Raw genomic sequence first — 27,907 nt, forward strand, 5'->3', positions numbered from 1 at the left:
GTTCCTGTTGCTCAGATACTAAATAATCACCTGAACTGTTCCTCTAATATTGTTATCTTTTATACTTCCTTTTTTATTTTTTTAAGAGAGACAGAGGAAGACAGAGGAGTCCTCCATCCCCTGGTTCACTCCCCAAATGGCTGCAATAGCCAGAGCTGGGCCAAACTGAAGCCAGGAGCCAGGAGCTTCTTCTGGGTCTCCCAGGTTTCCCACATGGGAATCCAAGCACTTGGGCCATCTTCTACTGCTTTCCCAGGCCACTGCAGAGAGCTGGTTCAGAAGTAGAGTAGCCAGGACATGAATCAGCATGGCATCCCGACACTGCTATTTGTCTGCGTAATCCACTTTGTCACAGCATCAGTCAATTTTTTTGAAAGGCGTAGTTATCTGTTTTACTTGAAAGTCAGAGTTACACTGAGAGAGGAGAGGCAGAGAGAGAGAGAGAGAGAGAGAGAGAGAGAGGTCTTCCATCCGATGGTTCACTCCCCAATTGGCTGCAACAGCCGGAGCTGCACTGATCCGAAGCCAGGAGCCAGGAGCTTCCTCTGGGTCTCCCACGTGGGTGCAGGGGCCCAAGGACTTGGGCCATCCTCTACTGCTTTCCCAGGCCATAGCAGAGAGCTGGACAGGAAGTGGAGCAGCCGAGTCGACTCCGTATGGGATGCCAGCATTTCAGGCCAGGGCGTTAACCTATTGTGCCACAACGCCGGCCCCTCTATTTTATTTTTAAGTTTCTTACTAAATTATATTTTTCTTTTTTTCTGATTATAATCTTTTATCTCTGTGAGGAAATATGTATATGAGTTTATGTGCATATATATATATATGTTTATTTTCTGTGTTGGAGGCTTTTCCTTGGACGTTAGTAATATTGGGCTGTCTGCCTATCAGCTGAAGTGGAGGACTAAAAAGTTAATTAGGAATTCTTTAAATTGGAAAAAAAGAATTCTGTTTTTGGTACAGTGTGATCCCAGCATATGTGCCTATCTACCTCAAAGATTCTCTGGTTTTTCCCTCTTCATAATGTAACTCTAGGCTTCAGCTTAGGTGGAGGAGGACTGGTTGCTCAGCATTGGAGAGGAGGGCGAGGGTCTAGGTGTCAAAGTGCTCTCCAGACAGCTTTTCTGGAGTTTTTCTTGTTTAACCTCCTACCTCCTGCTCCTTGTCCATTTTTCTGTGGATTCTCCACTGTTCAATGCATTCACAACTTTTTTTTTTCCTGCCAGGCTATGATTTGGCTTTCCTAGGTCAGCTAAACTACTTACTACTTATTCATCTACTTTCACTCTTCCAAGATTTTCTTGCTCTTCTCTGTCTTATTTGTTGCCTTTATCTCTTCTCCTCTGTGTGACTTTAGACACATTCTTTATTAGTGTTTTAGTGTGCTTTCATGAGAGTGAAATAACATGCATGAATATTCAATGTGGCATCTTAATCCTAAAGCCCAGATAATTTAGGATATTTTATCTATCTTTCAGCCCTTGCGACTTGAAAAGATTATGAAGTTAGCCTTCTCTATCCCTTGGTTTGGGTTTTTCCTTTATATTCATTTTGTGGACTGCTTGAGACTATATGAACTCAAGGATGTATAAGTGAATCCAGAATTTGTGAATAAAAAGGTTGATTGTTTTTTAAATTTGCTCTTGTAGGAAAGTGAAAAGGTTTCTGAATACCCAGCAGTGATTGTGGAGCCAGTTCCAAGTGCCAGATTAGAGCAGGGCTATGCAGCCCAGGTTCTGGTTTATGATGATGAGACTTATATGATGCAAGATGTGGCAGAAGAACAAGAAGTTGAGACCGAGAATGTGGAAACAGGTAGACACCTCATAAAATATTCATTATTACTAACTTTCTCTTACTATTGCCAGATGAATGATATACTGAAGAACTTTTTAATGCAATTTAGTAGCTCTTGGAAACCAATGAAAACTCTCTGTTTAAGGGAATTTATATACTTAACTTCTTTCAGGTATAAGAGAGTCTCGTTATGGACCTCATTGTTAATTATGGCTTCATTATGATAAATTTATTTTTAGGAGAAGTGCAGATATTCACTAGTTGTTATTTACTTATAGAAGTAAATAGACTAATATATGAGAGTAATTTCCTTTGAATTCAAAAAATAAATCAGGGTGATGTTTGGCACAGTGGTTAGGACAGAGTGTTTGGATGCCCATGTCTCATCATCCGAGTGCCTGGGTTTGAGTTTTGGCTTTGCTCCTGATTCCAGCTTCTTATTGGTGTGTACCCTGGGAAGCAGCACTTAATGACCCAGATAATTGGGTCCCTGCTACCCACGTGGGAGACCTGGATTGCATCTTCATTTCTCAGGAAAGGTTTTTAAGGGATGCCAGTATATAGAAACTCTCTCTACTTGTCTCTCTACCTCTCAAATAAAATATTAATAGATACAGTATTCTCATTTTAATAATTGATTAAAAGTTCCTTTGAGTCAATCTTGGTGGAACAGTATCATCTTTTTCCTTAGATCAGAGCCATCTTTGCAGTTATCTATTAGATTCCTCTTTTCTGTCTTTAGAAACCTTGGTATTTCAGTCTGTGGTGAGAGAATCAGATGTTTGGGGATTACTGCATAGAGTTTTTGGGGAAATCTTTTCATTTTTGCCATTGACCATAAAGAAAATAAGAGTATTTGCCAGGATTGTGGTGACTGTTAAGTAATAACAAACACAAACATTTATTTGTAGCTGTTAATGAAGAAAAAGGATCCTTTATGTGGTTTATAACCCTAGTGAAAATTCTTAAATATTTAGATTTATTTCTATAAATGTGAACAACTCATGATTAAAAATTTGACTGTTAAGTGTCTTGCTACTCAGCGTGACTACTAGCCTCTCCCAGCTTAAAGCTATTCTACTTTTGGTGATTTGAATTTTTGAGCAGAGCAATGATCACTATGTCAGCAAACCCCAGGGGAAGTGGTAATTAATTCATTTTATCAAAACAGTTTGCCAAACATATTATATAGGCTTCATGACTATAATCTGGAATAGAACCTGATTTATAGTACACATTTTAGAAAAGAACTAATTGATTAGAGAGAGTAAGAGAGAGAATGAGATTAAGTACTCCTATCTGCTGGTTCACTCCTCAAATGTCTTCAAGGGACTAAAGCTGGGAAGCCAGGAATTCAGTCCAGGTCTCCCCTATGGGTGGCAGGAACTCAGTCTCCCCGGTTCTGCATTAGCAGGAAGCTGCAGTCAGGAACCAAGTGGGACATTAAATCCAAGCACTCTGACTTGGGACATGGGTGCCCTCACTGATGGTGTCTTAACTGCTAGACTAAATGCCTACCCCTGAATGCCTTTTTATGAAAGTTTGGAGCATTTTCTACTCTGATGCTAGAAGTAAAGTTGCAAAGATGAATTTTCTTGGAATAGGTAGAACAGTTAAAAGTATTAAGTAGTATGATATTTTGGAGCATATAGGAGTATAGTAACTGGTTTTACTCTAGGAACACAACTAGACAGAACACTATAAAAGAATGGAAATAATTGTGATAACAAATTGAAAAATAAAAAATGGAACTTGTTATTTCTGGATAATGTTTTGATCAAAAATATAAGGAGGATTGTGCTTTTGGTAGCAACTTAGAAATTTTTTTAAAAATGAAAAGAACAGTATCATATTTGTATAAGTAGATAAGCTAAGATGCTTGTCACGTTAAAAAATGATACTAGGCTGACCAAATTTTATTCATTGTATAACTGACTGCAAATGTATCATTAATTTAAATTAATTCAAGTAAAAGCAATTCTAAATAGGAAATGAATGTAATTCACTTAAGGGATTTTATTTTTGTAATCTGCTTGAACTTGAGGGTTATGGTATTATTTGCAGGACAGAGATTTGAATGATTGTGATAGCAGAGAGGAGGATAAGGGATATCCAGGTAAAAGAATAGTTGCTTTTGTAATTGCTTTTATCAGTGGCCTTTGAATACTTGATAATATTTTTTAGGTTTATTTTTCCTCAGCAGTAAAATCACTTATATTATTCTAAAGTGTCATAAAAGTACCTCAGAAATTCATCTTACATAAACCACTTACATTATCCCAAAACGTAAAAGTATCTCAGAAAGTCATCTTACAAATTCCATTCCTGCTTATAGATTTTAATATAACTTATATAGCTATAAGGATTATTGATATTCATAATAGTTTTTAAATTAGCTAATAGCATAATTTTATTCATATGTAAAGAAAAAAGTGTATTTTTAAATGAATTAAGATCTGAATAAATTTTCATATCCTGATATCTAGAGCATACACAGATGAATAAAGATTTTGATTTACCCTAATGCATGTTTCCTTTTAAGTAGTGGGTTGGGATCATGTTCCTTTCTTATGACAGTGTAAATTTGTAACTTGAGTTCCAGATACGTGTAGGAGTTGGAGAAAAAACTGAGAAGAAAAGGAAAGGAATATTTAGCGGATGGCAGTTTTTATTTGGTTATTTAGGGAATTCAGATCTGCATAGAATAAGAATTCCTGTGTACAGCTAGGAAACACTTTGTAGAATGCTCTTATATTATAATTTAGATTGTGTAAGTCTAAAAAGTGTTCATAATTGTATTTATTAACCTATTATTGTCAAGTCTCCTCATGCTCATATTGATCTTTTTCTTTGTCTATTCCTAAATACCCATGTGTATATGTCTACACTAGAAACAAAATTCCCATTGTCATTTTGGTAGCAGAACGGAAAGCATAATAGTGATTTGCATCAAGCCATGTTCATTATGTTTTTAAACATTTTTACTTATTTGTTTGAAAGACAAAGGGTCAGGTAGACAGGGATCTCTTGTCTATTGGGCACTACCCAAATGCCCATAACAGCCATCGCTGGGTCAGGCTGCAGTCAAGAGCCTGTAACTACAGAATAAAATCTAGGTCTACCATGTGGATAGCAGTGATTGAATCACCTGAGCCAATCACCTGAGCAATCACTGCCTCTTAGATGTGCATTAGCAGCAAGTTGGAGTCAGGAGTCAGAGCCTGGGATCAAATCCAGATAGTCCAATGTGGAATATAGGCAGCTTAACCAGGGTCTTAACTGCTACGCTTTATGTCTACCCTGTCGTCATTTTTTTTTTTTTTTAAAGATTTTATTCATTTGACAGGTAGAGTTACAGACAGTGAGAGAGAAACAGAGAAAGGTCTTCCCTCTGTTGGCGCATTCTCCATATGGCTGCAATGGCCAGAGCTACACCTATCCGAAGCCAGCAGCCAGGTGCCTTTTCCTGGTCTCCCATGTGGGTGCAGGGGCCCAAGCACTTGGGCCATCCTCCACTGGCCTCCCAGGCCACAGCAGAGAGCTGGACTGGAAGAGGCGCAGCCGGGACTAGAACTGGCACCCATATGGGATGCCAGTGCCGCAGGTGGAGGACCAACCTAGTGCACCACGGTGCTGGCCCCCTGTCATCATTTTTGAATGTAAAATTATTTCTCATTTTCTTAGTAATAAATATGGACTATTTTGCTTTATCCTTCTTCTTCTTTTTTTTTTTTTTAAGTTATTTGTTTGAAAGTCAGAGTTACACAGAGAGAAGGAGAGGCAGAGAGAGAGAGAGAGGTCTTCCATCTGCTGGTTCACTCCCTAGTTGACTGCCATGGCCAGAGATACACCCATCCGAAGTCAGGAGCCAGGAACTTTTTCCAGGTCTCTCAAGTGGATACAGGGGCCCAAGTGCTTGGGCCACCTGCTGCTGTTTCCCAGGCCATAGCAGAGAGCTGGATTGAAAGTGGAGCAGCCGGGACTAGAACCGGCGCCTATATAGGATGCCGCCACTGCAGGTGGCGACTTTAGCCACTACACCACAGTGCTGGTGCCTTTTCATAAGATGAAAGTCTACATTTCCCTCATGGGGCTTACATGTAATATTAATGATCTTTTTAATTTTGTAGAAAAATCAAAATCTATTTTGAAACATTAAAGATAGCATATCCATCTAAACCTATAATAATGCTTGTGATATCTTCGGTATAGTGATTATTAAGAGCCTGTGAGGCATAGTAATGAAATACAGATGAAGGATGACTTTGACTCTGGTGGGGCTGAGGTATCTTTCTCTGTAGTTATAGACTCCATCAGTTCTGGGGCTCTGAATAGACTGATGTGAATCAAGGACGAGTTTCTTGGATTCTCTACAGATTGGAAAATAACAGTTTTTACATTCACTTTTTAACATATGTATGAATATAATAAAATATAAGAATATAATGAAGGGAACTTCAAAAGCTCCATGGAAAGTTCTCATTCTTCAAACTAAATTTTCCATGAATTTTTGGAAGCTCCCTGATATATAATATAAATTTTGAAATGTTATTGCATACTACCATTTAACAAGTAACAAGGAGCTCAGTTAATAAGTTTTGGTGAGAAATCTTTTAAAGACTTGGCAAAGAAGTTGAGTTGTTTAGGATTTGCTTCATCTTTCACTTTTTAAAGAGGTATTTCTATACCTCTTACTGTAAAAGCTTATGAAAATATATTAATAAATATTTGGCATTTGTTAAATGTTTCTTTCCTTTCCCATGGTTAATAGTTTAGTTCTATAGGTAAAATATTATATTCAAGTATAAAACTGTAAAAAATCAAATGAGCAGTATAAAGGATCTTTGAAAGGTTCATGGAAAATGCATATTAGAGTAAAACTATGCATAGATTTCAAAATTGTTTGCCCTAATATAGTGTAATTTTAATTCCATTTTTCATAAACTTTTGAAGTATCTTAATATTTACAAACTCAGTGAAATTTCCAGAAAAGGAAACTTCAGTTTACAGGATTAGGGACTATTTTAGAGAAAGTGAAGAAAGAAGTACAGTTGGTACGATTTGGGTGGGTAGTTTGGAAGTAGTTGAAAGGCATTGTATACTGAAGGAAATATAATTAATACATAGGTAGTATATGGAAATTCAAGGCATGTTTAGAAGATAATAAATAAGATAGTTGGCAAGAAGACCATTAAGAGTTAATGACTAGATGGTGAATTGAATTTCAAGAGTTAATAATTAGGTATAAGAGGAAGCAGAGAGACTTGGAAAATTTCAATTAGAAAGTACTATATGGTTAATATCTCAGTGGATATAGAATTATAGGGGAAAAGGTGAGGTAGGAGGACTAACTGTTTTATTTTGAATTGTGGGAAGACTTGAGAAATACTAAAACAAGTAGTGACAACAAGAACAAAAGGGGCTTATATAAACCACACCACTCTATAAGATCAAACAGGATTTGACGCAGATAAGGACAGAGGCATAGTTAGGAAAACATTATTTTGTTTTTTGATCCTAAGTGATGGTGACAGTATCACCATTTGAGGATTTGAGGAAGGCAAGACTGTTTGATGAAATAGTTAAGTTTGGTAATAGTCATGTTGCTTTTGAGTTGAAGCAGAGCATTTAAGGAGGAATATTTAGGTATTTAAAGATGTACAAATATAGCGTCTCATCACTAAAGAGATGGCAGTTTCAGATTGGGATAATTTAAGGAATGTATTAATAAAGGGCTAGCATAGGATGACCACAAGTTTGGGACAGTACTCCAGAATTAACATTAACAGAGCTCTTTATATCCTTTGGGTCAAAGACCTCATGGAGGGAGAGATTACCAGAATCCTGAAAAAGAGACCCCAGGTGAGATGATCACATTTGGAGAATCTGGGATCTTTGATCTAAGAACCTAATTACCTGGAGGGGGTGCTGCAGAAAGGGGGTCAGAGATTAAGTTCCTAGATTGTATTCTTCCTCTCTAATCCCCTGCCAACACACTTCATTGACTAAATGCAGTCTGAATCCAGGAGAGCCCTGTCAGTGAAGTCAGTCTCTAGGAGAGAGAACGAGGTGAAGAAGCCTGGAGAATAGATCTGGGGTAAGCACGTGGAAGATAACTAGTACAACTGAAGTTTCATGAAGAAAAATCAGAGGGAGACGGATTTGGTAATCAAACTTATTTGAAATCATGGGAATACATCACATCTTCAAAGGGAAAGCTATTTGAGAGTTTTCCCTAAGGGGTAAGATACTTAAATTCTTTATTTGTCTCTCTAGGATAGGGAACAAAGGACATAGAATTAAGCAGTTAACCTTAGGGAATGCTTATATTTTGAAGTACAGGAAGACAGTCAGAGAGTAGTCAAATATGATAGAAAATCTTAGGTGGCTATTTCTGAGCTCATTGGCTTTCTCTTTTTCAGCCTTTTAAGCAGCTTGCTCTAATAGGAAAGGGAAGAATAATGATTTGGATTAGATAGTTCTGGTTTCAGATTTCCCCTTTATGATTTACCTGGCAGTATGTGACCTTTTCAGAGTGTTTCACTGTTACAAAATAGGAACTCAGAGTTGTGATGATTACATAAAACAGTGCTTGTGTCATGTAAGTGGTCCCTTAACTTCATTAGACCTTTCCTTGTGCCTTCACATATGAATGGGTCTCTTACATATTAAAATAAAACATTAGTTTAATTTTGCTTACATCTCTTGTATTTTTCTCCTTACTTTCACTTCTACTCTTTTTTTAATGAGATTTATTTATTTTATTTGAAAGGCAGAGTTACGGAGGCAGAGGCAGGGGCAGAGAGAGAGAGAGAGAGGGGTCTTCCAACCACTGGTTCACTCCCCAGATGGCCACTCCGAAGCCAGGAGTTTCTTCCGGGTCTCTCACGCGGATGCAGGGGCCCAAGGTCTTGGGCCATCTTCTATTGCTTTCCCAGGCCATAGCAGAGAGCGGGATTGGAAATGGAGCAGCTGGGACTCAAACCGGCACTCATATGGGATGCTGGCACTGCGGGTGGCAGCTTTACCCACTATGCCACAATGCCGACCCCAAAACTAACAATTGCTTTATACCTTCAGTCTGTACTTTTTCCTTGTCATCCTTTCCTTAACTTACTGTTTTCTGGTGTCTGCATTTTTTCTACTGAAGTTCTTTGTTCATCAGATTTCAAAGGCCACTCCTCTGCTAAATTCAGAGTCATCCAGAAGTCAGTCCTTCGTATCTGGCCTCTTCTTGTCTGCTGAAACTGTTTTCTCCTAGGTGCTTCCCTTGTTGCCCTTTACATGGATTGTGCAACTTAATGTGCTGAGCTTTTGCTCAAGACAGTTTCCTCTGTCCATTCTGTGCTTAGACATCATCCATTTTTTGGGGTACAACTACATGAAACTTTTCCTTACTACTGTGGCCTACATTACAGACACTCTTTTTCTCATCTTCTGAAGACAAAGACCATATTTTTTTCTTTTGTCTAATATAGTATTGAACACGTAATATCTGGTTAGGAAATACAAACTGAAAAATATCAAGTTTTCAGTTAGTATTGGAATATAATAAGAAACACTTATATATAAAATTGTAAATATATTTTCTTTTTGGCTATTATACTAAATAGTGAATACCTTAAGGTTATTAAAAATATAAAAAGGTTATTAAAATTGTAAAAAATAAAATAAAAAGGCTATATAAAAATATAAAATACATATAAGGTTATAAAATATCAAAAGATATAAATGTGGTCGTCTAAAATATAGCAAAACCACAATGTTATCATTTAGATTAACTTATCACAATTATCATTCTTACTTATAGTAACATTTCATTTTTTTCTTATGATAAAAGCAATATGTGCTCAATGGAAAAATTGAGAAGTCTTGTGAAGAATAAACATTGAAAGTCATCTTACCATTAAGGAAACAGTGACTGATGCTCTTTTTAAGTTTCCTGTAGTCTTTTTAAAAAAATGTCCATTTTAAGCATAATTAATGACATATAACACAAGAAGACATATTAATCTTTACTAATAACCCTTGCTGTGGTAGTTTCTTATTTCTCTTTTCTTACCACTGAGCACAGGACTTTGCTTCATAATCAGGTATCAAAACATAAAAAGTTGGTCCTACAAGTTAACTACCAAGAAAATAAAAAAATTCTCAGTGATCAGCAAAGTAATATTTAAAGATTAGTTGAAAAGAAGGATGAATGATAAAATCTTTTATGTGATTCAAAAAGAAAGCAGTGCTGTTTTAAAAAAAAATAAATGAGAACTTAGGTTTTCAAAATGCAGTTTAAAAAAAGAAAACCAGATTACTCTCTTGAAAAATTTCTTTTTGGGAGAATTTCAGGAATAATTTGACCTCATGATGAGCTGTGATAACTTTTGTATTTGTTATACCATCAGAAATCCTCCCTGTGGCACAAAAGGACTCTTTTAATTAGAAAATATTGTTGCCACAGGGAGGTAGAAGATCGCCATGAAAAACTGGGGATCTGAAAAGCAGCCCCTATCCTAGGATTACCTGAAGGTGAAACAGATTGAGCCAGAAGGAAGACAATGCTGGTAGGTTGGTTTTTAATTTATTAAGAATGTTTATAATTTTATATTTAATTGAAATAATTTCATCTACTTATACTATATTTTTGTTTAAGGGGTGATAATGAATCTTCCTTAAGGTGGAAGAAATAATTCATTAGTATTTTTCCTCTAAGTGATTTGCTATCTGAGTTATCCCTTGCCTTGTTTCTAATATTTGTTTCTTTCCTTAGATAAAGCTCTAGAAATATTTCATGGCTCTACTTCCTTGGAAACTACAACCCACTGAACATTTTCAAGTCATTTGGTTATTTCTACTCCTAGACATTTTCCTAAATTTTTACAAAGCAGTTTTCCCCCCAATTATCCATTTTTGGGGGGGTTATCCTAGTCATGGGTTTTCTAAAATGGTTATGTGAAACCTTAAATTCATTTACTTTTCATTTTAGAATTGTCTGATTTATAAAAGTGATTGAGGTCAGTTAGAAAGTATTACTAAGGGGCCGGCATTGTGGCACAGCAAGTTAAGCCACAACCTCCAATGCTCACACCACATAGGAGCACTGGTTCAAATCTTGGCTGCTTCAGTTCCAATCCAGCTCACTTGGAAAAGCAGCAGAAGATGGCTTAAGTACCTGGGCCCCTGCCACCCCCATGGGAGTCCTGGGTGGAGTTCCAGGCTCCTGGATGTGACCATCTGGAGAGTGAACCAGCAGATGTATGGCCTCTATCTGTCTCTTCTCTGTAACTTGGCCTTTCAAATAAATCAATAACTATTTCCTAAGATGCATCAATTGTTAAAGACATTACTTTCATACCAATAAATGAAAAACATGCTACCAATTGTAAATTGTAAGAGGAAATCAGTTGTAAGATATGTACTGTTTCAGATGTCAAACGTGAAAAAAGTGCATTTTAAAGATATATTTATTTGAAAAGCAGAGTTACAGAGAAATAGAGGCAGAGGCAGAAAGAGCAAGAGAGTCTTCCATCCGCTGGTTCACTCCCTAGCTGGCCACAATGGGGAGCTGGGCCAATCCAAAGCCATCAGCCAGCAGCTTCTTCTGAGTCTCCCATGCTTTTGCATGGGCCCAAGGACTTAGACCATCTTCTACTGTTTTCCCAGGCCATAGCAGAGAGCTGGATCTGAAGTAGAGCAGCTGGAACTCCAACTGGTACCCATGTGGGATGCTAGCACTGCAGGCGGAGGCTTTATCTGCTATGTCACAGTGCCAGTCCCAAAAACGTCCATCTTAAAATGAATAAATCACGATATAATGTAGTTATTCATCTCAAAGCTTCCATTTAGGAGCAAGTATTTGGTACAGTGATTAAGATGTTGCTTGGGATGCCTAATTCTACATTTGGGAGTACCTGAATTCAAGTCCTGACTTGACTCCCTAATCCAGCTTCCTACTAATGCACATCCTGGGAGGCAGCTGGTTCAAGTGGTTGGGTCCCTGCCACTCATGTGGGAGGCCTGGATTGAGTTCTAGGCTCCCAGACATCTGGGTAGTGAACCAACAGATGGAAGTAGTCTCTTTCTCTTTCTGCCTGTCTCTGTCTCTCAAATAAGTAAAATAAATTTAAACCCAAAGAAACTCCTGTTTACTGGGATCTAGACTTTAAAATATCAGGCTTATGAAAGATTGAAATGATTTATGGGGTTAACGTCTTAACTACATATGCTGAGTAAACTTTCTGAATTCTTTACTGGTTTTTAATGGAGGATAGTAAACCAGAAAATCACGTATGTGTATTAAGTACACAAAGTAATCATAGGTATTAGATTATGGAGAATATAGAAAATAAAAAAAAAACATGTTCTTCTCAATGCCATAGTATATACTTTTTTTTTTTTCAAATTTTACTTTTTTATTTTGTAAATTGGGGACACTTAAATACTGTATGTTAAGAGTATTGGACAGACCTCAAATTATCTTATTGTAGTATTCAGAAGTAAGTGTTGGGCCATGAAACTAATGTTTTCTTGACTTCCTGAAGTTACTGAAACATCATTATGAATAAAGCTAGCTAAATACACAGGTTTTTGGAATGATGCTTGGTTACAATTCTTTAAAGTTATATGTGAGCTTTTTCAGAAAGATAACAGAGTATTTGTGGTAAAAGATAATTTCCATTTTGTTTTTCTTTACATAAAAAGTTCTATGTGGTGCTTTCTTATTTGGTCATTGCACAAGAGTTAATCTAGGGGCCAGCGCTGTGGCGTAGTGGATGAAGCTGTGACCCGAGAACTCTGTAGATGGTGGCCCAAGTCCTTGAGCCTCTGCACCCACGTGGGAAACCTGGAGGAAGCTCTTGGCTCCTGGCTTTGGATTGGCTCAGCTCTGGCCGTTGCAGCCATTTGGGGAGGGAATCAGTGGTTGAAGACCTCTCTCTCTCTCTGCCTCTGCCTCTATAACTCTGCCTTTCAAATAAATAATCTTTATTATTTCAAATAAATAATCTCTATTATTTATTTGAAAGGCAGAATTACACAGAGAGAGGAGAGGCAGAGAGAGAAAGAGAGAGGCCTTCCATCCGATGGTTCACTCCCCAATGGCCGGAGCTGTGCCGATCCGAAGCCAGGAGCCAGGAGCTTCTGGGTCTCCCACACAGGTGCAGGGGCCCAAAGACTTGGCCGTCTTCTACTGCTTTCCCAGGTCATAACAGAGAGCTGGATTGGAAGTGGACCAGCTGGGTCTTGAGTCAGCGCCCATATGGGATGCCTGTGCTTCAGGCCAGGGCATTAACCCGCTGTGCCACAGCGCTGGCCCCAATAAATAAATCTTAAAAAAAAAAAAAAGAATTAATCTAACAGTCCTTGGCACTGGGGACAGGAAATCTACTTATCTGTTCAGCCGCACTGTGGTTAAATGTTCAGATGTGTGAATATGAAAGACATTCTCATCTGTGAGTTTTTATGATCTTATTAAGAACCAATTCCTTAATTGATCTTTTCTCATTTTCTACACATAAACATTTGCTTGTTTAATAAAACCAAGCCTGTTCTCAGAGCATGGTCTATTTTGCTCTTTTCTGTCCAACAACCCTCGCTCTCCACCCCCCACTCTGCTATTTTGGGAATGCATTTTAGTCAATGTATGGTATTTTTGGAAATCAGTGTTTTTTTTTTTGTTTTTTTTTTTTTTTTTTTAAGAGTAGGAATGTATTACAGGGGTAATGTAGTCTAACTCTCTGAAGGCCCTAGAGCTAGTTAGCAATAGAGTCAGAAACCTGGTCTCCTGATTCCCAGGACTTGGCTCTTTCTGTCCTAGAGCACCACTTTGGAGCCTGAGAGAGTCCATTCTGTTTTTCAATAGGCAGCCACTAGATTATTATTATCATCATTATTTTAGCATTTTAATTATTATTTATTTGGAAGGCAGAATTACAGAGAAAAGGAGGAGTGGGGGAGAGAGAAAGATGTTCTCTTTGTCCCCAAGTGGCCACAAAGGCTTGGGCTGGGCTGGGTGGAAGCCAGGAGCCTGGAATTCCACTCAGGTCTCTCACATGGGTGACAGGAGCTTAAGTACTTGGGTCTTCTTATGTTGCTTCCCCAGCGCTTTTTCAGGGAGTTGGATTAGAAGTGGAGCAGCTGGAATCCAAGCAGATGCTCATATAGGATGCTGGCATCTCAGGCAGCGGCTTAATCCCTGTGCCACTACACTGGCCCCTAGACAATTTACTAATAAAAATCTGAAAATTTTAAAAAGATATTATTTATTTCTTTTAGAGGTAGAGTTAGAGAGAGGGAGAAAGAGAAAAGTCTTCCACTGATTCACTCCCCAAATGGCTGTAACAGCTGGAGCTGGGCTGATTTGAAGCCAGAAGCCAGGAGCTTCTTCCAGGTCAACCTCATGGGTGCAGGTGCCCAAGCATTTGGGCCATCTTCTGCTGCCTTCCCAGGCCATAAGCAGAGCTGGATCAGAACACGAGCAGCTGGGACTTGAAATGGCACCCTTATAGGATGCTGGTGCTGCAGGCGGAGGCCTAGCCTAATATGCCATAACACTGGCCCCTGGATTTTTTGTTTTAGTGCCAGATATTAAAAAAAAAAAAAAAAGTGGAGCCAACATTATAGTGCTGGGTTTACACCACATGCAACTTCAGCATCCCATATGGTGCCAGTTTGTGTCCCAGATGTTCTACTTCCAATCCAGCTCCATCCATGCTAATGGCCTGTGAAAAGCAGCAGAAGGTGGCCCAACTGTTTGGGTCCCTGCCACCCATGTGAGAGACCCTGATGAAGCTCCTGACTCTTTTTTTTTTTTTTTTTTTTTTTTTTTTTTTTGACAGGCAGAGTGGACAGTGAGAGAGAGAAAGGTCTTCCTTTTCCATTGGTTCACCCTCCAATGGCTGCTGTGGCCAGCACGCTGCGCCACGCTGATCCGAAGCCAGGAGCCAGGTGCTTCTCCTGGTCTCCCATGCAGGTGCAGGGCGCAAGCACTTGGGCCATCCTCCACTGCACTCCCTGGCCACAGCAGAGAGCTGGACTGCAAGGGGGGCAACCGGGACAGAACCCGGTGTGCCGGTGCCACAAGTGGAGGATTAGCCTAGTGAGCCACAGCGCCGGCCAGCTCCTGATTCTTGAGTTTGGCCTGACTTAGCCCTGGCTGTTGCAGCCATCTGGGTAGTGAACCAGCAGAAGGAAAATCTTTCTTTCTCTCTATCTCTCTGTCTCTTTCTCTCTGTCTGCAACTCCTTCAGAATAGATAAATACGTCTTAAAAAACAGACAAAAAATAAAACCCAGAATTATGTCTTATATTTCTACCTTTATTATTTGTGTAACCTTGAGGAAATGATTTCATTTCTCTAAGATTGAATGTCCTCGTCTGCAAAATAGGGCGAATGTAGTAACTGTCTCACTTTTTGAAACTAATAATAAGGTATTTACAGTGGTTAGCCTAGTGCCTGGCATAGGGAAAGCTCAATCTGTTCTTCACACTACCGCTAGTATAAGCTTTCTAAAATGTAATCTTGATTGTCATTTTCCTTCATAAAGTCCTTCTATGATTTATTACCACATTTCGCATAAAATCAAATGCCTTGGAAAGATACACAAAGCTTTGACTACTAACATACTTCTTTTTTCTATTTCAGCTCTTACCACTTTTTTTTTTTCTGTAGCTCTGTCATTTCCAAAACTTTGTAAGATTCATACTTTGCAGATTCTTCAATTTTTATTTGGGTAACCTTTAAAGCTCTGATTGTTGGTGGTGGTTGGGTTCAGGTTTTTGTCCCTGACAAAGAAAAGGATTTCATGGACAAGACACAGGTTAAGGTCAGCAAAGAAGCTTTGCATGCAAAGTTAAGGTATATACTTCATAATGAGTGTGGCCTCTGTAAAGTACAGTTTTATGATCCCTGCTGTATTTTTTAAATGATTTATTTATTTATTTGAAAGAGTTACATACACACAGAGAGAGAGAGAGAGAGAGAGAGAGAGAGAGAGAGAGAGACGTGTCTTCCAGCCACTGGTTTACTCCCTAGATGGCTGCAACAACCAGGGCTGGGTTGGGTTGGGCTGAAGCCTGGAACTTCTGTTTCTTCCACATGGATGCAGGGGCCCAAGCACTTGGGCATCTTCTGCTACTTTCCTATTCTGTTAGCAGGGAACTGGATTGGAAGTTGGAGCAGCTGGGAATTGAACTGATGGTCATATGGGATATCAGCGTCATAGCAGGTGGTGGCTTTACCTGCTATACCTTAAAACTGGCCCCACTGCTGTATTTTTGTCTTTTAAAAATTTTTTTTTTATTTGACAGAGTTAGACAGTGAGAGAGAGAGAGAGATAGGTCTTCCTTCCATTTGTTCACCCCCTAAATGGCTGCCACGGCTGGCGCGCTGCACCGATCCAAAGCCAGGAGCCAAGTGCCTCCTCCTGGTCTCCCATGCAGGTGCAGGGGCCCAAGCACTTGGGCCATCCTCCACTGCCTTCCCGGGCCACAGCAGAGAGCTGAGTTGGAAGAGGAGCAACCAGGACTAGAACCCAGTGCCCATATGGGATGCCGGCGCCGTAGGTGGAGGATTAACCAAGTGAGCCACAGCGCCAGCCTGTCTTTTTAAAAATTTTTAAAAATTCATTTATTTACTTGAGAGGTAGAGTTACAGACAGAGAGAGGGAGAGATAGAAAAGTCTTTCATCTGCTGGTTCACTCCTCACATGACTGCAAGGCCCCGAACTAGGCCTATCCGAAGCTAGGAGCCAGGGGTTTCTTCTAGATCTCCCACGCTGGTGCAAGGGCCCAAGCACTTGGGCCATCTTCTACTGCTTTCTCAGGCTATAGCAAAGAGCTGGATCAGAAGAGGAGCAGCTGGGACCCGAACCAGTGCCCATATGGGATGCCGGCACTGCAGGGAGAGGATTAGCCCAATATGCCACAGCATAGGCCCCTGTATTTTTGTCTTAAGGAAAAAAAAGAAAAATCCTCTTAAATAGAAGGTGGTTTTTTTCAGATTCTTCTATTTGAGTTAATTTCTTCGAATATTTGTACATTTAGTATATTTCTTTAAAGGTTTAAGAATTCTATGACCTCTTGATTTGAGATCCCTTTTATCTCCATGATAAAAATTTATATGCCCAGGGATTCTCAAACTTGATCATACATCAGAATTATCTGAAACACTTGTTAAAAATATAGATTACTAGGCCACACTTCTGAAATTTCTGATCCAGTGGGTCTCTGATGGGACTGAAGAGTCCCCATATGATAATGGTGCTATTGTCCCGGTGTTCATTCTTTGAGAATTATTGTGTTAGTCTGCTGGGAACTGTAGCTCCAAAAGTGAGCTTCTGCTTTGTGAAAACTCAAAGTGCTATAGTTTCTTACTGTTATAACCATCACAAAGGATTGTTATTGAGGGAGAAAAGACAGTGAATTATATTATATGAGAGGAATAATAACTTATTGCTTTCAATTTATCATTAATAAGCATTCATTGAGCATCTGCTTTATGCCAGCCACTGTTTAAGGCCTGGTGCTTGAGTGGTAGACAAGAAAGGCAAAATCTCTTTGTGCTTGAAAGCATACACATTTGGTGTACTATAAAATTGCTTTGTCATAAATCAGATTACATCCCTTAACAATTCTTGAAAAATTGTTCATTAAAATTAATATTTATAGTTGAATTCATTCATGAATCATTCTTTTCAAGCGGTTGAAGCAGAAGATAAATTATTCCCTCTTTATATAATAGTTACTAGGAACACTGGAAAGTACTTATCATGTACAAAGTACTGTTATAACTCTGAGGAAATAAGCAATTTGAAGTGAAATAAGAGATGATACCTGGCTTCAAAGAATCTTATTTAGTTGAGAAAAAGAAGCATTCAAACAGAAAACAGTATGGAATGGAGAGTGTTGGGGAAAGGTGGAAGAAAAATGAGGGAAATAATATCCAAGTATGGTAGGTAATGTAAATGTTCCAGATCACATTATTGATTTTGTGGTAGTTCACATTTAAATTTCCTTCCTTCCTTCCTTCCATCCTTCCTTCACACACACACACACACACACACACCCCGAGAGACAGACAGACAGACAGACATACTGATTTTGCATCTTTTGGCTTACTCCCCTAGATGATTGCAATGACCTAGGCTAGGATGTGCATTAGCAAGAACTCTGATGTGGGATGCCAGAATGGCAAGCATGATTTCATCATGAAGGTATGGTTGTAAGTTGGGGCAGAGGAGCAAGTTAAATGGAATTTAGCATTCCTAAATCTCATACTTTATGGGAGACCAGGAAAAGCACCTGGCTCCTGGCTCCTGCCATCGGATCAGCGCGGTGCGCCGGCCGCATCGCGCTGGCCGCGGCGGCCATTGGAGGGTGAACCAACGGCAAAGGAAGACCTTTCTCTCTGTCTCTCTCTCTCTCACTGTCCACTCTGCCTGTCAAAAAAAAAAAAAAAAAAAATCTCATACTTTAAAAATTTTTTTTAATGTATGGAAACAAGAGTATTCACAGAAAACTCGCGGACGGTGCTAAAAACCGTTTGCTAAAGTGGTTAATTGTGATATTTTTTTCCATTTCTGTCCTTTTATTTTTTATTGAGTATTTCAAGAGAATACATAAGATAGTCCATATATTCTCTTTCCATTGGATATTATTAATCTAGAATAGAAGCCGGCGCTGTGGCATAGCAGGTAAAGCCACTGCCTGCAGTGCCAGCATCCCATATGGGCGCCAGTTTGAGTCCTGTCCGCTCCACTTCTGATCCAGCTCTCTGCTATATCCTGGGAAAGCAGTGGAAGATGGCCCAAGTCCTTGGGCCCCTGCACCCACATGGGAGACCTAGAAGAAGCTCCTGTCTCCTGGCCGATGCAGCCAATTGGGGAGTGAACCATCGGATGGAAGACCTCTCTCTCTCTCTGCCTCTCCTTCTCTCTCTGTGTAACTCTGACTTTCAAATAAATAAATAAATCTTTTTTTTTTTTTTTAATGTGACAGGCAGAGTTAGACAGTGAGAGAGACAGAGAGAAAGGTCTTCCCTCCGTTGATTCACCCCCCAAATGGCTGCCACAGCTGGCGCACTGCGCCGATCCAAAGCCAGGAGACAGGTGCCTCCTCCTGGTCTCCCATGCTGGTGCAGGGCCCAAGCACTTGGGCCATCCTCCACTGCCTTCCGGGGCCACAGCAGAGAGCTGGACTGGAAGAGGAGCAACCAGGACAGAACCCAGTGCCCATATGGGATGCCGGCGCCGCAGGCGGAGGATTAACCAAGTGAGACATGGTGCAGGCCCTAAATAAATAAATCTTTTAAAAAAGAGAATAACAGCCTTTATAAAAGAACTCCTGTAGTATTTGGTCATAACTCAGTGTTTGATTTCTTTTCAGTTTTGTAAATCAGCCAAAGGACATACACCACTTAAAAGGAATGAACAATTATATTTTTATAAATTTTCTTTTTTTTTTTTTAACAAAGTTAGACAGTGAGAGAGAGAGAGAGAGAAAGGTCTTCCTTCCATTGGTTCATCCCCCAAATGGTTGCTACAGCCAGCACTGCGCCGATCCAAAAGCCAGGAGCCAGGCACCACCTCCTAGTCTCCCATTCGGGTTGCGGGGGCCCAAGCACTTGGGCCATCCTCCACTGCACTCCCGGGCCACAGCAGAGAGCTGGACTGGAAGAGGAGCAACCGGGACTAGAATCTAGTGCCCATATGGGATGCCAGCGCTGCAGGCGGAGGATTAACCAAGTGAGCCACGGCGCTGGCCCTGAACAATTATATTTTTAAATTTAACTAAAAATAGTTTTCATATGTTTCATATTAAACTGGGTAATAATGTAGTTATTATTCAGGAATCAAGACTATATATTTTTGAATGCATAATGTATATAATTTTAAATATATATATATTTAAGACTTGTTTATTTGAGAGGCAGAGTTATAGACAGAGAGAGGAGAGAGAGAGAGAGAGTTCTTCCATCCACTGGTTCACTCCCCAAATAGCTGCCGTGGCCAGAGCTGGGCCAGTCCAAAGCCAGAGCTTCTTCCAGGTCTCCCACATAGATGTATGGGCCCAAGCACTTGGGCCATCTTCCACTGCTTTCCCAGGCACATTAGCAGGGAGCTGGAGTGGAAGAGGAGCAGCTGGGACTTGAACCGGTGCACATGTGGGATGCAAGCACCACAGGCAGAGGCTTAACTACTATACTACAGCATGAGCTCCTCAAGAATCTATTTGCAAAGAAAAGAATCACTAGCCAAAATGTGGGAGAAATTTTTCCTTCCTTCTTCCCTTCCCTTCCCTTCCCTTCCCTTCTCCCTTCTCCCTTCTCCCTTCTCCCTTCTCCCTTCTCCCTTCTCCCTTCTTCCCTTCCCTTCCCCCTTCTTCCCTTCCCTTTCCCCTTCCCCCTTCCCCCTTCCCCCTTCCCTTCTCCCTTCTTTTGAAAAAGAAAGAGTTACATAGGAGAGGAAGAGAAAAAGAGAGGTCTTCAGAGAAAGAGAGGTCTTTCATCCGATGGTTCACTCCCCAGTGGGCTGCAAAGGCCAGAGCTGAGCTGATCCGAAACCAGGAGCCAAGACCATCTTCTTGGTCTCCCTGGTGCCTGAGGACTTGGGCCATCTAGTACTGCTTTCCCAGGCCAGAGCAGAGAACTGGATCAGAAGTGGAACAATGGCCGGCGCCGCGGCTCACTAGGCTAATCCTCCGCCTAGCGGCGCCGGCACACCGGGTTCTAGTCCCGGTCGGGGCGCCGGATTCTGTCCTGGTTGCCCCTCTTCCAGGCCAGCTCTCTGCTGTGGCCCGGGAGTGCAGTGGAGGATGGCCCAGGTGCTTGGGCCCTGCACCCCCTGGGAGACCAGGAAAAGCACCTGGCTCCTGGCTCCTGCCATCGGATCAGCGCGGTGCACCGGCCGCAGCGCGCCGGCCGTGGCGGCCATTGGAGGGTGAACCAACGGCAAAGGAAGACCTTTCTCTCTGTCTCTCTCTCTCACTGTCCACTCTGCCTGTCAAAAAAAAAAAAAAAAAAAAAAAAAAAAAAGAAGTGGAACAGCCCATATGGGATGGCAGCACTGCAGGCGGTGGCTTTGCCCACTAAGCCATAGTGCTGGCTGAGAAATTTTCTTATCGCTATAAGAACATGAAAAAGATCACTCTAGAAAATTTTACAACAAAGGGAAAAGATTTTTTTATCTCTATTCTAGTTCTCAAAAAGATACTTTTTATTGTAAATGCTGAATTCTTTTTTTCTTCATGTTAACCTTTTCTCCTGCAATTTAATTCTGCGAAAATAAAGTCAAGATTTAGGATTGTTATGGGTGAAATGGCGGAGAAAAGATTGCCTGGATTCCTTGTCTTACAAGGAAGAGGAATTTCCAAGTGGATGAGGCAGGAAAAAAAAAAAGGCAAGATTTATTTATGTCAGAGACCTCCTGGTGGAGTGGCCAGAGAGGGGCTCCGAGAGATGCAGAACCTGAATGGGCTGGTGGTGGTGGGGTTTAAATTTTTAGCACAACTTTGGAAAACGAAAACAAAAAACCCTTACAATCCTTAGTTACAGTACTGGGACAAAACCCATCACAAGACCTGATCTATAATCCTATTAACCCTGTCTGGCTTGCTCAAGATAAAACAAAGAAACACCTTAAGTATGGGATAGGTAACTTGTTTTAACTATGAGCTCAGGAGGTTGGAATCCCACTCCCTTGCTATTCTTATGGTAAAATTGGAAGCTTCCATGCTGTGGGCAGGCAGATGCTTATTTAGCCTTGCAAAAGACAACCTTGGGGAAAGCAAGCATTTTGCACCCTAAACCTCCACCAGGACCACACTGACTGCCCGCTAACCCTTCTGACTCCCCATGCTTACAGGTTCCAGTTATGTACTTGGGACAAGAAGCACCAATTACTTTCTCTAGGCTTTATCTGCAGACCTCTATCCTGGGGAGGGAGGCTTCTGTGATGAAAGGTAGACCTTTTGGTGAACCTTATCCCTGGAAATAAAAGTAAAAGGCAAAAGCCAGTTTCCTTCCTTCCTTCCTTCCTTCCTTCCTTCCTTCCTTCCCTCCCTCCCTCCCTCCCTCCCTCCCTCCCTCCCTCCCTCCCTCCTTCCCTCCTTCCCTCCTTCCCTCCTTCCCTCCTTCCCTCCTTCCCTCCTTCCCTCCTTCCCTCCTTCCCTCCTTCCCTCCTTCCCTCCTTCCCTCCTTCCCTCCTTCCTTCCTTCCTTCCTTCCTTCCTTCCTTCCGACAGGCAGAGTGGACAGTGAGATAGAGAGAAAGGTCTTCCTTTTTCCGTTGCTTTGCCCCCTAATGGCTGCTGCAGCTGGCGCGCTGCGACCGGCGCACCGCGCTGATCCGAGGCCAGGAGCCAGGTGCTTCTCCTGGTCTCCCATGGGGTGCAGGGCCCAAGCACTTGGGCCATCCTCCACTGCCTTCCCGGGCCACAGCAGAGAGCTGGACAGGAAGAGGAGCGACCAGGACAGAATCTGGCGCCCCGACTGGGACTAGAACCCAACCCGGTGTGCCAGGGCCAGAGGTGGAGGATTAGCCTAGTGAGCCTTGGGCGCTGGCTTAAAAGCCAGTTTTCTGTCTCACAAAAGGAATCAGGAACTGCTTAGCTAAGAGATTGCCATTATATTATAAGATCTTACAACCCTATATTTACTTTTGTTATTCACTATTTTCTCTGTAAGAATTAGCAGCAAATACTTTAATGAAAAAAGAATCCCTATGTGCTTGTGTTTGGGGTGCCTTATGGGAGATACTAGTCAATTTTGCAATGAGTCTTAGGGAAACAGAGATCTAAAAGATAGAACAGGGGCTGGCTCTGTGACACAGCGGGTTAACGCCCTGGCCTGAAGCACTGGCATCCCATATGGGCACCAGTTCTAGTCATGGCTGCTCTAATTCCAATCCAGCTCTCTGCTATGGACTGGGAAAACAGTGCAAGATGGCCCAAGTCCTTGGGTCCCTGCACCGGTGTGGGAGACCCCCAAAGAAACTCCTGGTTTCAGATCGTCGCAGCTCTGGGCCTTGCAGCCAGTTGGGAAGTGAACCATCGGATGGAAAGCCTCTTTCTCTCTGCCTCTCTTCTCTGTGTAACTCTTTCAAATAAGTAAATAAATCTTAAAATAAATAAATAAATAAATAAAGATAGAATAATTGAAAGGAGAAGAATTCTTCGGCTTATCAAAGGAGATAAAAGGGCACAAGGAGTTTCCCTGGGTCTGAGACCATTCGTGGAGTGACCTAGGATGCCGGTGATGTGCTCATTGTTGGTTTTTTTCATGGGGACTACAACCAGAAATTTGATGTGGTCTATGCTGTGAGGGAGTTTGTTCCCTTAAGGGTAAAATATATAATGAAACAACTCTTTATAAACTGTCAGTGTTGTAACAGTGAGAAAGAAAAGCTATTAGCTGTTTGATAGGAAGTTTACATTTCCACTGAGTCTTTTTTCTTTTTTTTTTTTTTTAAAAAGTATTGTTTATTTGAAAGACAGAGTAAAAGAGATTGAAAGAGAGAGAGAGAGAGAGAGAGAGAGAGAGAGAGTCATCTATCTTCTGGTTCACTCCCTAAATGACCAAAATGGCTGGAGCTGGGCCAATGTAAAGCCAGGAGCCTGGAGCTTTTTCCCGGTCTCCCATGTGGGTGCAGTTGCAGGGTCCAAGGACTTGGACCACCTTCCGCTGCTTTACCCAGCACATTAGCAGAGAGCTGAATTGGAAGTGGAACAGCTGGGACTTGAACTGGCTGCGCCTATATGGGATGCTGGCACTTCAGGTGACGGCTTTACCAGCTGCACCACAGTGCCAGCTCCTCCACTGAGTCTTGGAGGATGAATACAGTTTTATTTGGGAAGCAAAAACTTTTATAATTTTTTTTCTCCCTTCTAGCCTGTTACCAAATAATGACAGTTTTATCTACAGAGTTTATGTTGAGCCTTCTTCCCATCTTCATTGCTATTAGGCTAGTCTGATCTGTAGTTATTTTTTTACATGTACCACTTAAATGACCTTTTGATTTCTAATTGGTGTTTCAGTTTTCTTGCACCCCCCCATCCCTAATGATCTATTCTTCACATAGTAGAAGTGATACAAAAATAAAAATTTATAAGTGGAATAATGGTACTCCTTCAGTAAAATCTTTCACTGTGTTCTAATTGCATTTAGGAGATTTGGGAATTTTTAACATGGGCTTCAAGACACTTAATTCAGCTCCTCTTGTCTATCTGGAAACAAAAATAGCATCCACCCCAAATGAAGACAACCTAACATTTAAAGATTTTCTTTTGGCTGGTGCCGTGGCTCAACAGGCTAATCCTCCGCCTTGTGGCGCCGGCACACTGGGTTCTAGTCCCAGTCGGGGCGCCGGATTCTGTCCCGGTTGCCCCTCTTCCAGGCCAGCTCTCTTCTGTGGCCCGGGAAGGCAGTGGAAGATGGCCCAAGTGCTTGGGCCCTGCACCCCATGGGAGACCAGGAGAAGCACCTGGCTCCTGGCTTTGGATCAGCGCGGTGCACCGGCCGCGGTGGCCATTGGAGGGTGAACCAACGGCAAAGGAAGACGTTTCTCTCTGTCTCTCTCTCTCACTGTCCACTCTGTCAAAAAAGAAAAAAACGTATAAAAAAAAAAGATTCTCTTTTTACTATTTTGGCAGGAATAGGCTTTCTGTATTTCTTACTCTCAACAACTCAGGCTGATTATCTTTTCCAAGGCTAGACAATTACTTACGAGTAAGAAGGAGGGATTTAAACTCAGAGTTAGCTCTGAAACATTGTACTCTGAAGAATTATATCCCTTGCTCTCAGTATACATTGTTGTAAACGTGTTGGTCTTTTTACCTTTCCATTAAACCAAACTCTTTTTTTCTACAGGGTGTTTATATGTGCTGTTCTTTGTGGCACAGATTGCTTTTCTAATTCCTGGTTATCATGTTTCCAGATAGATCTATTGGAGATTTGTTCTAGGTGATCCTTTTATGTTTTTGTTTTTTGATTGGCACCTATGTCTTTTGATGCATTAGATTCTCACCATAACGTAGTAGGTACATTACAGAAAATTTAAGTAACATAAAATGTGGCTTACTGTTAATTTAATGAGATGATCTGAGTCAACTGCATGGAGTTCGAGGAAGTGTGTTTAATGGCATCTAGGTATTCTAATCACTAATCCTAATCTAAGGTCTGGCTGTGGTTTGCTGCCACCTGGTGGTAGTCATGTGCTCCTTGACTACTGTTTTGAGGATAGGTTGGAAGATGAGAGCCAATTACAGTGATGTCTTGGTAAGTAGGATTGTAGAAACCATTCACCCATTCACCCCTGTACAAATATACGAACATTTGTGGATGCATAAGTTCTTTGTATAAAATGGCACACGATATTTATAGATAATCTATGCACATCTTCCTGGATACTTGAAATCATCTCTAGACTCCTTAGCGTAACTAATACTATGTAAATATGATATTGCTTTTTAGGTTTATTTTATTTATTATTTTGAAAGAGTTATAGAGAAAGACAGAGAGAGGTCTTCCATCCGCTGGTTAACTCACCAAATGGCCACAATGGCTGGAGCTAAGCTGATCCAAAGCCAGGAGTCAGGAGCTTCTTCTGGTTCTCCATGTGGGTGCAGGTGCCCAAGAACTTGGGCCATCCTCTGCTGTTTTCCTAGGCACATTAGCAGGGAGTTTGATTGGAAGAGGAGCAGCCGGGACTTGAACCGGCATCCATATGGGATCTAGCACTGCAGGCCAAGGCTTTAACCCCCTCTGCTACAGCGCCGGCCCTAGTTGTTAGGTTGTATTGAAGAAAAGTCTGTACACTTTCAGTACAGGTGCAATTTTGTTTTCAAATAATTTTAATCCACATTTCATTGAATCCAAGGATGCAGAATCCATAGATTTGGAGGATTGACTATATTAGTTGATTTATCTTAATTCACGTGTTTATGAAGTTTCAGCCTACCATATTGATATTTGTATTTATTTGTTTAAATTTTCCATATTGTGTTCTTTCACATGAGAGACTATATCTGTTATGTGTACTGGAATTAGGATCCTAATAGATTTTCAAAAAAGTATTTGTTGAATAAATGAGAAAATGTGATGACCCAGAACAGAGTGCCAAGAAATTTGTATTGTATTTAGAGACTGAGAATCGGTGATTTAACTTAACATTTGAGCATATAGTTGAGATATAAGGCCGGATATGTACAGTGGAACACGATAGTGTTGGCCCTTAAGTAAAATAAAATAGAAACTGTGTGAAACATAATCTAGAGAAGATGAGAAGTAAAAAGAAGGACATTTATTTTGAGCATCCAGAGCATGGAACTAGGAAGCATAGCTTCTAAAATAGTAAGTTGGGCTGTGGGGACAGGATAAACTAAACATGACCAACTTAACAAAATATAACACAGAAGAAAAAAAATGATGGAAATAGAAATCATAAGTCAAGTTAGTAGAAATAAGTATAAAACATGTCACAGATTATATTAAAGTCATCTATGTGATCTTTACACAAGAGCCTGTACTATTGATAATAGATGTACTAAAGAAATCGAATGGAAACAAACAACATGTAACAGATAAAGCATATTTTTAAAAATGGGAAATATGTTTACCAAATACTAACCAAGGGAAACTGGTACAATAAAGTGGACTTTAGGTGAAAAATCTTTATTTGGGACAGAGAGACCCTGCAGATTTCTAAAAGGAGCAGTGTGGGAAATATAGTAATTGTAAGCTTAAATGCATCTAACAACATAGTCGTGAAATTCCATTTAAAGCAAAAGCTTTCAGAATTACTAGAGGTAAATGTGGGCCAGCGCCGCGGCTCACTAGGCTAATCCTCCGCCTTGGTGCTCCGGCACACCGGGTTCTAGTCCCGGTTGGGGCGCCGGATTCTGTCCCGGTTGCCCCTCTTCAAGGCCAGCTCTCTGCTGTGGCCAGGGAGTGCAGTGGAGGATGGCCCAAGTACTTGGGCCCTGCAGCCCATGGGAGACCGGGATAAGTACCTGGCTCCTGCCATGGGATCAGCGCGGTGTGCCCGTCGCAGCGTGCTGGTCGCGGCGGCCATTGGAGGGAAGACCTTTCTCTGTGTCTCTCTCTCTCTCACTGTCCACTCTGCCTGTCAAAAAAAAAAAAAAAAAAAAAAAAAAGTAAATGTGTTTATAAAATAACGGGATTTGGACATGTCTATGTTAAAATGAAAAAATCAGGCTGATCCAAAATTACAAATAGCATCAAAGAATCCAACCCCAGGACTAACAGATTTCATAAACTAGAGGTATATAGTACATTATTTTTAACCTAATAAAATAGAACTTTACATTTTATTGTTTTCGGTTATATTTGAGGTCAGTTGTTAACTATATACCTTGAGAGGATTCACAGCGATGTCTAGAAAATCACTATCACAAAATATATTATTTCATCATGATGCAGTAAAATTAGAAAATAGTGAAAAGACAGTCAAAATACTTCAATTAACTGGTAGATCAGAAAGAAAATGAAAATTATAAAATAGTTGTAGCTAATAAGAATAGAAGTCTAGGCCGGTGCCACGGCTCAATAGGCTAATCCTCCACCTGCAGCACCGGCACCTGGTTCTAGTCCCGGCGCTGGATTCTGTCCCGGTCACTATTCTTCCTGTCCAGCTCTCTGCTGTGGCCCGGGAGTGCAGTGGAGGATGGCCCAGGTACTTGGGCCCTGCACCCGCATGGGAGACCAGGAGAAGCACCTGGCTCCTGGCTTTGGGCCAGCTGCAGTGGCCATTGGAGGGTGAACCAATGGAAAAGGAAGACCTTTCTCTCTGTCTCTCTCTCTCACTGTCTATTCTGCCTGTCCAAAAAAAAAAAAAAAAAAAAAAAAAAAAAATAGAAGTCTAAAACTTGGGGTGTGGTTGAAGCAGAACTTGCTGGGAAATATAAAGCTTTAAATGCATTTATTAGAAAGTAAGAAACACTGATAGAATGAGAATATGTTCAAGTATTAGATGTTAATAATGGATTACCAAAATAAATACAAATAAAATAGAATAAAGACGGAAATAAATCTAAAAGTCAGGGATGGGCATTGGGCACAATGGTTAAGTTGTCACTTGGGACACCTCTGTCTCCCATATCAGAGT

At 40.8% G+C, this 27,907-nt stretch overlaps 1 protein-coding gene across 39 annotated transcripts in view; it reads left to right on the forward strand.

The window, feature by feature from the left end:
- Positions 1-27,907, forward strand: part of ELF2 (E74 like ETS transcription factor 2) — a 113,384-nt gene that overhangs the window by 48,415 nt on the left and 37,062 nt on the right. For 12 of the 39 annotated variants that reach the window (XM_070047551.2, XM_070047548.2, XM_070047552.2 and 9 more), the window contains one exon: positions 1,650-1,815. The exons of 11 other annotated variants lie outside the window; for them this stretch is intronic. In XM_070047551.2, coding sequence (XP_069903652.1) covers positions 1,650-1,815 — 166 coding nt within the window. Of the gene's footprint in view, positions 1-1,649; positions 1,816-10,196; positions 10,356-27,907 lie in introns of all 39 variants that reach the window. 16 more of the 39 variants (XM_070047560.2, XM_089302863.1, XM_089302866.1 and 13 more) reach the window with 3 other exon arrangements.

Source organism: Oryctolagus cuniculus, chromosome 8 (genome assembly GCF_051225735.1).
Source record: "Oryctolagus cuniculus isolate XC-2025 breed Fujian yellow rabbit chromosome 8, ASM5122573v1, whole genome shotgun sequence".
NCBI lineage: Eukaryota > Metazoa > Chordata > Mammalia > Lagomorpha > Leporidae > Oryctolagus > Oryctolagus cuniculus.